The 10000-nt window shown below is 44.6% G+C and overlaps 1 protein-coding gene across 1 annotated transcript in view; it reads left to right on the top strand.

Moving 5' to 3' along the window:
- Positions 1-10000, top strand: part of lrrc49 (leucine rich repeat containing 49) — a 51742-nt gene that overhangs the window by 22770 nt on the left and 18972 nt on the right. The window contains exons 9-11 of the mRNA XM_076286600.1: positions 2933-3016; positions 7481-7656; positions 8389-8484. Coding sequence (XP_076142715.1) covers positions 2933-3016; positions 7481-7656; positions 8389-8484 — 356 coding nt within the window. The remainder of the gene's footprint in view (positions 1-2932; positions 3017-7480; positions 7657-8388; positions 8485-10000) is intronic.

Here is a 10000-nt window from a genome sequence, read left to right as displayed (position 1 = left end):
CATATAGTTCCAGCTGTTGGTTGCTGCTGGTTCCTGTTATGTTCACATCCAGTTCATTATGACTGTATATTCCTTGTTTAGTCTTATTCAAACAGTATCCATGCCCAACAGCGTCCCTGGCTGGGCAAAGCGGCATGTTTGGTCTTGAGTTGGATTGGATGGTAGAACAGGATCTGTGACATTTCCAGTGAAGTAATCTCCTAAACCATTAAAAAAGAGGCTTAAATGCCTATCAGATATGACATCATGTTTTGGGATGGCGCTGTATGCACGCAACAGGGATGTGTGTGTGTGTGTGTGTGTGTGTGTGTGTGTGGGGGGGGGGGGCGTTCTGTGTGTATGTGTGTTAAGGGGGATTGTGTGTGTTTGTGCGTGTGTGTGTGTTTGTGTGTGTGTGTGTGTGGGTGTGTTTAGGTGTGGGAACCCTGAGCCCAGAAGGAGGTTGGGTTTCAGCCTGCAGAGGAATCCACTCCAGGGTCTCCCTGCACGCCTGCAACACACACACGCGCACACACACACATACACACACACACACACACACACACTCACACATACACACACACACACACATTCTCATACCAACTGTCATTGGAATTTATTCACAAAGTCAGAGATTCATAAGTGGAATGTTTTGTGTGTGTGTATGTGTGTATTTATTACTGTTATTACTGTTGATACATGTATCTGGTTCTGAAGGGTGTGGCCAGACTCTAGTTGCATATTGCATGTGTAGGTGCTGTATGTATGCAGGCGTGTGTCTGTATGTGTATGTGTGTGTGTGTGTGTGTGTGTGTGTGTGTGTGTGTGTGTGTGTGTGTGTGTGTGTGTGGTGCGTGCACACGCGTGCATGCATGAGAGAGAGCACTAGTCTAGACCCATCAAGGCTCAGGCTGAGTGTTTGTGATGGTGACACAGTTTCCCGGTGGCATGGCTGGGGCCAGGCCGGCAGCTCCTCTCCGACCCCCACGGAGGGGAATTTGGGGCAGGGCAGTAGACACTGCGGGCACCAGGCGCCTCCCTCCTGCTCCGTTCCACTATTTGTGATTAAAATTTCATTGGTCAGAATGTTAGAAAATGCTGCAGCATTGCAGAAGAGCCAAGCCCAGTAGTCAGACAAGGCATGTCGCACAATTGTTCCTGCTAAAATATTTTTGATCAGTACTGATAATATTTATGTCAGTGTATAAATCAGTATATTTTTCTGATAAGATATGGGATATGCACCTTCTGTCTCTGTTATAAGTAGCAATAGTACCACAGTATGCATTGTAGATTCTATGGTGCTAACATTACTACACAGAGAGCTTGCTGGACATCATTGGCTAGCTCTCCTCTGTCCTCTCCTTTCTTCTTCTTGCTTTTCCTCTTGCCTCTTCTCTCCTCCCCCTTTCTTCTTCTGTCTTTTCCTCTTGCCTCTTCTCTCCTCCCCCTTTCTTCTTCTCTTCTCCTCTGTTTCTCTTCAGTCTCCCATCTCTGCTGTGGGTCTCTGTCCCTCCTCTCCTTTCCTCTCCTCTTGTCTTTTCTCTCCTTTCCTCTCCTCTTGTCTTTTCTCTCCTTTCCTCTCCTCTTGTCTTTTCTCTCCTTTCCTCTCCTCTTGTCTTGTCTTTTCTCTCCTTTCCTCTCCTCTTGTCTTGTCTTTTCTCTCCTTTCCTCTCTTCTTGTCTTTTCTTTTCTCTTCTTTCTTTTCCTCTTGTCTTTTCTTTTCTCTCCTTTCCTCTCTTCTTGTCTTCTTTTCTCTTCTCTCCTCTGTTCCTCTCCCCTCTCCCGTCTCTGCTGTGGGTCTCTGTCCTTCCCCTCCTGGCTCTTATTGGCTGTTTGGGGGACCCACCCATGGGCTATCTGTGTCAACACTGGACTAAGCTGTCCGCCTGCGTTCTGTTCAGCTCCACAGGGGTATTGGTTCAGGAATGAAACTAGTTATCTAATTGCTTTTCTGCCTTGTTCTTGGAAATCTTTCAATCTGTTGAACAGCTGTAGTTTTCAGGCATGATCATAACTGTATCTTTAATGCAGTAGTTTCACTCAGAGGATTTGGGGAACGGCTCTATTTTACCTGCAGAGTGTGTGCCAAAGATTTTGTACTCTAGGTTTTGCCACCCACCCCCCCCCCCCCCCCACCCCCTTGAACACAAGAGAACAGTATGGAATTCAGTACAAGGTAATTACCCACACAAAACAGAAATTTGTCTTTTAACATAGACAGCAAGATATGAAATGATAAAAGCCCCATATTACAATCAACATGAAAATATATATATATATATATCACCACAGAAAATCAACTACATATCTTCAAACTATGTACTATGTAAAACATCACCTTTCATTAAACAAAAAAAGGACAAGAAGACAGAGAAGATAGATATAATTACAAGCCTTATAATGTATGATTGAAGCAACCTAATATGTATCCTTGCACATGAACCCTGCGATCTGAATGGAGATGAATGAATTCTTCTCAGACAGAGATAGAGAGAGAGAGAGTGACCACAATTCAGCCTGGTACCACAGGGTGTGGCAGGTGCTCATGAATAATGAATGCGCTCCCCCGGTCAGCAAAGATACAGCCATTGTCTGTCCCCGAGTCTCAAGCGCTCCTCTGGCAGCCTCCCAGGGCTGCTTCAGCCGCACTGCATGCTGGGAGATTTAAACGCATCCAAACAGCTGGGCGCAGACATGTGGCATGGCGACGTCGGGTTGGTAATCCCGCTGATGCAGAAGGACGTGCTCAGTGAGTGTGCGCCTGTGTGTGTGTGTGTGTGTGTGTGTGTGTGTGTGTGAGTGAGACTGGCCAGCATTCAGGAAGCCATCGTTTGTCGATCTGAGTGTGTGCATTTGTGCATGCGTGCGTGTGTGTATGTGTGTATGTGTGAGGGTGTGTGTGAAACGGAGGATGGAGGAAGGCCCAAAGACTTTTGATGTCGCCCTGCAGGAGGAGGACAGACGTATGGCTGGAGTTGTTGCCCGAAGAGAGGATGAGAAGAAGAGAGAGACCCACAAACAGGCCATTCACAAGGTGGGGAAAGATGACTGTCTGTCTGTCTGTCTGTCTATCTGTCTGTGTCTGTCTGTAAATACATACAGTATTCATACATATATCTAACTTATTTGTTTGTCTGTTAATCTATTTCCTGCTATTGTGTTTTAAACACACTATGGGTGTGTGTGTGTGTGTGTGTGTGTGTGTGTGTGTGTGTGTGTGTGTGTGTGTCTGTGTGTGTGTGTGTGTGTCTTTGCGTGCATACTCTTAGTACTGAATACTCTTAATATTCCTTTAGCTGCACCCTGCCATGTCTGTATGCACAGCAGCACCATGAGTTAGCATATTACAGATGTGACATGGCTGAGGATCAGGCTGAAGGGTGCAGCAGGGGTGCACACGACCCTCTCTTGCTTCCTGCTAAAGATGATCACTCACTCACTTGCTCACTCGCCCACTCACCCACTCACCCACTCGCTCGCTTGCTCACTCACTCATTCACCCACTCGCTCGCTTGTTCACTCACCCACTCACCCACTCGCTCACTTGCTCACTCGCCCACTCACCCACTCACCCACTCGCTCACTTGCTCACTCGCCCACTCACCCACTCACCCACTCGCTCACTTGCTCACTCGCCCACTCACCCACTCACCCACTCGCTCGCTTGCTCACTCACTCATTCACCCACTCACTCACTGAACATACTCTTCTCACTGAAATGCAGTTTTAGGTAGAGTGTTTATTTGGAAGTCAACCAAGAGGATCCCTGGGTTCTTAACAATGGTATTTTTCAATCGGTTGCCACAGTACCTCCAAGCACTTTTCTTGTTTATTCATCGAGTGCTCTGACATTATTTCAGTCTCATGAATGAAACAGACCACATTGTCATGCTCCATCTCTGCGGTTGGAATTTGTGTAACGGGATATAGACTTGTTATAATTTTTTTTAACATGGAACATATGTGGTAGACATTATGGAAGACAGTTTGGGACTGGAACAGAGTGAGTTCATAATCCTGTAATGGATTTTTAGAGTGAGAGAGACTGAGAAGAGAGAGAGAGAGCAGGATTTGGAGGTAAGGAGAGAGATGTTCAGGGACAATGTGAATAGAGGGATAAGATAGATTAAAGAGAAGAAATGTGTTCATCCTTGTCTCCTCTCCTTTACTTGGAAAAGTGAATGAAACAATGAGTCAGAGATGGATGAAGATGAGAGAGAGAGAGAGAAAGAGGGAAAGAGACAAAAAATGGCATCTTGCCTGCTCTCATTTGTTAGGTGAAACCACCTTGCCTAACATAATGCCATGTTGTCACACTTGCATCTTTTCCACTGGGGTTGGGAGTGTGTGTTTGTCTCCAACCTGCCCTGATCTCTGAGATTTTTTACTGCTGCTCCCTGATGAGCATTTCTCTTAAGTGCTTTACATATTGTCTGAGCTCATTCAGTCATGTAGGCATGAATCATCTGGCTCTCATTACCAGGCCCAAGTGGCCTGGGTCAGTAGAGGTTTTATTAGTAAGATAATTGGTAGCTTTGACATGCTCCGTAATAATGTTTTAGTTATGCGTCTGTTGCGCAATGTTTTACATATCCTGAAAGGGAATTAACTTCCAAATATTAACGGAAAGAGATATACATGTTTTCTTTGTGTGATGAGTATGTTTCTGTCATACTGCAGTGTGCAATGTTGAAAATATGCTTCCATGTATTGCCTGAATGTATGGTTGTGGTGAATGTCAGATATGTGTGTGTGTGTGTGTGTGTGAGTGTGTGTATGTGTGCTGAGTGTGTGAGTGCATCTGTGTGTCTGTGTTTTGTGATTATAGAGAGGTTTATAGATAGGCACAGACCATGTAGTCAGGAATTGATTGCACCTCCGTAATCCAAACCGGCTAATCCAGGCTAAATAGAGGAGCTCAGTGGGGCTGGGTGTTGTAGAAAGATCCGGAGGGAATGCAGACTCCCCGCAGGGAAGGAGGGCCACATTCTGTCTGAGAGGATCTGGAGGCAGCAATCGCGATGTCATGCCAACCCCCCCCCCCCCCCCCCAAGTGCCCATCCCCTGGGTAGATCAGTTGTAGTCAGAGCAGTTTCTATATTTTATCTATATTCTCAGAGATAAGGCACACCATTTTTAAAAGAGATTTGATTTGGCAGAGAAGCTTACCATATTCAGAATGCTTCATCAGAGGGTTGTCAGTAGGATTTAAAGGAACTTTAATAATCTTATTTCCCAAAGAGTAAGCGTGTTCCTTTAAAGGAGAAGCTGAAGACCAGCAGAAGATGTTGAGAACCTCTGGTCTAGGTGATGGTTTGTTATGAGCTCATATTTACACTCATCTTTAGGCCTGTGCACAGGCATGCTAAACCACAGATACACCTAGGGTTACCCTCAAACAACACTCATACTCATGCACTCACCAGCTTGGGAGATGATCAAAGAGACACCAGAAATTCGATCATCTGAAATGGATCTTAAGTTCATTGTTCTAAGTAGGCCAGCTGTCCATTGCTCGACCCCTGCATGCTGTGAAGTTGATTTTAGCTGTTTGGCTTAAGACCTTGAAAGTGATCGTTTCTGTCACTTGTCAATGTAATGGTCTTGTTATTACCCCAAATGGACTTTTGAGTGGTCTGAAACGCAGATAGTACTTTCCACTAATCATCTAGACACTAAGGGTGCACAAAGCTTAGAGTAAATAATGCACAGTTCATGTCCAGTGTCTCTCAAATGAGACATGGCACTGAGATTGCTTTTCATTAGGAACTTACAAAAGGTCAACTCCGGTCTAAGAACAACCTAGGGTCTATTCCATTCTTACTCAAATCCACTCAGATTAACATCATTTTGGTCCCCAATGAAAATTTACACTTGTTATCATCCAAAAATAGACTCTAAGTTGTTCTTAGCTCGGAGTTGTCTTTTTTGAATCTCATTTGAACAACCCCTTTTGCAACTGTTAATGAGGTCTTGAAATCTTATTTGAACATTTTGTCATGTTTGTGTCTCTGTTGTCATATTGTCACATCATGTTTTGCTGCTGGTTATATAACCACAGAATTGAACTCTGCAAGTGTACATATTTATGCATATTAAAATCCAGTTCTGTCTGCTTCAAATAAGAAGATTGTTCCACGTAGTGCTTCTTAATCCCTGGGGGAAGATAAGCTGCACCTCGTAATGATGTCTGCTGTTTTTTGCAATGGTGCCCTTGGATACCAGGGAATGTTGTAACCATAGATACGATATAATGAAATTGAAAAAGCCCTGCTGCATCAGTGATGGGCAAATTCAGGGGGTGGATTTCTTTATGCTCTTACTGTAGTCATGAGCAGTTTCATTTATGGATACTTTCCCAAGGTCTTCAATCTGGAATCTCTTCATTCTAGTGGATTGACTTGTTGAGTTTTATTGAATATTGTTTTTATCATGATGGCAATACTCTACCCAGGGCAAACCCAAATTCATTGCACACTGCCCAATGTGCCCATGGTTAAGTAGACTGTCAGTGTGGATTCACATGATGAAGATTCATGCAAGCTGAATGCTGCCTTACAGTTCTGCCCATGGATGTGGAGACCTTTGAGGGCACAGAACTTCTGAGGGTACAAGATAGCCCATTTCTGCGTGTGTAGAAAAATGCTGTGGCAGTTGCTCAGTCAATGAAAAGGGTGCTTAGTGTCTGAGGACATAGGCTGTGTGCTGTGCCAGAGATGGATTTTATGGATTCAAAAAGAAATGAAGAGATTGATCACTATGATGATGAGAAAATCTTGTTCTTTGTGGTTGATGTACGGTAAGTGTCTAGTGTCAGTTTTCTACCCAGTCACTTTGTCTCAGTTTTCAGATGACTCACAGATGACCAGAAAAAATATATGGTCCATTGTGAGTGTCCTCTCAATCCAATCCTTATTTTTATCAGTTGTTTTCTGTGATTTTTGAGGAAATTCTTGTATGCATTTTTAAGCAATTTGAAGGCAGTAACTGTTAAACCAATAGCTACACTTCAGTTATGAACCTGGTCTGGCCCATGTTTTTAAGTTCTGTATTTAATGGAAATGTTTTAAATGTTCTAAAGAGGTTCTGAAAGCACAGGTCACTCAATCGAGTTCCTCCTGTAGGGTTCTGTGTGTAGTTCTCCTCAGCAAGAAAGCAGCCAATCAGATGTCTGCAGACTTCAGGAGAAGGTCCAGGCAGTGGAAAAGGTCCAGGCAGGTTGAGGGGACTCCCTTACTGTACATGTGCAGTAGGATAAGTAGTATTAATAAGGCATTAATAATAGCATCAATATGAACATTGTTTCTCTTCAAGAAGCTTTAGCATACATCTTTATTCACATTGTCGATACGAGTTTTGTATGTAAAGTGTCCTCTGTATAAATATATGTAGAGATCGCATTAGCATTAGGGTGTCAGTGTGCACAATGTCAGCTGCATCCTTATGTAACCGGGCTGTCTGTCTTCTCTTGTCCCATGTCCTCTGGCTGTCCATCTAGGAGAAACGGCGGCTGGCCATTCGTAATGCTGCCCAACAGTGGGAGGGGCTTAAGTCTTGTTTGGACCTGCCCACCCAAAATGGTTCGAAGGAGGAAGTGAGCCCAGAGAATAGCCCCACCCACAGCTCTGCACAGACCAATGGGATCGCTCAGGATCCCTCTCCAGATGAGCTCAGGTGCAGACCTGCAGACATGTCTCATCTCTCTCTCCTTCTCGTTATGTCGTCCTAACTGTCTTTCAGTTTATTTTCTGATTCTGTCTGTCTCTCCCTGCACACTGTCTTTTTCCCCTTGCCAGTTTGTTTCTTGTGCTTGCCTCTCTTCATTAGTTTCAGTATAAGTAAACATGCATTAGCTTCATGCTGTTGCTTCATAATTATGTGACCTTGTAGAGGTCATAACTTTATATAAAGGTGAAAGTTAAAATGTATACATAAGCATAAATTTGAGTTGCAGAAATCACGAGTAACCAAGGAGAGAACATGTGAGACTTGTGGTTCTAAATAGTTGCAGGAGTAGGGGATGGAGAGAAGTGGGGCGGCACGCTTTATTTTCCTCAGATAGTAAATGGTAACCATGTGTCATATTAGGTGTACGGTACATCTAGTTCCACATATCCTCAGGTCACTGACCCTCTGATACTGTCATGCTTAGCTCTTATCTTTACTCATTTTTTCTGCCTACCCCTCACTCTCTCTCTCTCTCTTTCTCTCTCTCTCTCTCCGTCTCTCTCTCTCTCTCTCTCTCTCTCTCTGTCTCTCGGTCTCGCTTTCTCTCTCTCTCTCTCTGTCTCTCTTTCTTTCTCTCTCTCGCTCTCTTTTTCTCTCTTTCTCTCTCTCTCTCCGTCTCTCTCTCTCTCTCTCTCTGTCTCTCTCGGTCTCGCTTTCTCTCTCTCTGTCTCTGTTTAGGCGGGTGAGCCCTATCTTGGCTCTGGATCGTCCAGCAGTGATCACTGAGAACAGGTTACGCTCCATCAGTCGTCCCAACAGCCCACGAGATCCAAGGTACAGATACACACACACACACACACACACACACACACACACACACACACACACACACACACACACTCACACACACACACACACACACACACACACCTTCACTCCTCCCACACTCATTCATCAAAAAAGACGTAGAAAACGTCCATCCAGCGTACTCACACACACACAAACATTTCACACACACACACACACACACACACACACACACACACACACACACACACATACATACATAGAACTGTACAAATAACACTTGCTCTTGTTGAGTGACTGGGATGCAGTCCTCTGCCGCCGCACTGACCTTTGAGGCGTGTTGATGTGTCCCTCCATCCTCCATGGTCCATCCCAGGCTGTCCGTCTGCTTCATAGATCAGGTCTGTGGCACAGTTCAGGTCTGCCCAGTCCCTTACCCAGCAGGGGTGCCCCTCTCTCCCAGTCACCTTTGATCTCCATGCTGCTTGTGACGCATGTGTTCTCTACAGGGGGGGTGCTTCTGGATTTTGACATCAGCCATCTTAGGAGATGATGCAACACCTGGCTCTGTGGGTGTATCAGAGTGACCTCTGCACATCTGCACAGAATAGTGTAGCATGCTCACATTTTTCAAAGCTGCTGAAATGTTCTGAAATATCTGAGCATTTCAGAATACCCTCAGGCATGGTTGAACTGATGCTTAGGGTAATCCCTGGCTTTGTTGGTCAGTGATTGGCTGATGTCAGTGATCACTTCCTGTCCTTGGCAGTCATTGGCTCCAACAGTATGTCATATTATGTGTGTATGTGTGTCTGTGCATGTGCGTGTGTGTGTGTGTGTGTGTGTGTGTGTGTGTGTGTGTATGGGAACGCACTTATGTGCTCTGAGCCACAAGGTCCTGGATGCTGTGAATTACAAGCCTCGGGCTCTCATAGATGGCCCTTGGTGGGCGACCCAAGGACTTTTTGCGTCTCCACTCAAAGAGGACTCTGTTCCTCCTCCTGGTTCCCAGGATGCACTGCAGCATCCCTGAAGCCTCATTAGTCAGCAGTGCATCTGGGCAGCTGTTTTGTCTTTCTTTGGTCTCTGTCAGCCAGCAACACTGTGTTCACCAGGGGGCAGGATGCATTCCATATACTGTATATATTAGAAGAATATGTTTATATTTCAGAGAGAAACTGGAAAAGACATGTATGCCTTTGTCTTAACTTGTATTACACATTGGTATCTACAGTATCTATCTATCTATCTATGTATCTATCTATCTATCTATCTATCTATATATCTATATATTTTTTTTTCATTCATTTTTTATTCTTATTTCCTCAGAGAGACATAAATACACATGTATGCCTTTGTCTGCAAAATGGTGGCCTGTCTGCAGAGACTGGGCCCCAACTTGCCATTTTTGATTGAAGCCAAATTTCATTGGTCACGGTCTGGCTGTGGTAATGCTGTGATGGCACTTGCAGAAACAGTTTTGACGGGGCCGGCTCTAGCGCTGATTTATGATAGGCTGCCTGAAAGAAAGAGTAACTGTTAT

This window comes from Alosa pseudoharengus, unplaced genomic scaffold, assembly GCF_046254945.1.
Source record: "Alosa pseudoharengus isolate Yale_2024_CS ecotype anadromous, Long Island Sound unplaced genomic scaffold, YU_APseudo_1.1 YU_APseudo_1.1_scf_16, whole genome shotgun sequence".
Classification (NCBI taxonomy): Eukaryota; Metazoa; Chordata; class Actinopteri; order Clupeiformes; family Clupeidae; genus Alosa; species Alosa pseudoharengus.
Note: the sequence above shows the minus strand (reverse complement) of the source record. Positions and strands in the feature narration are given on the sequence as shown.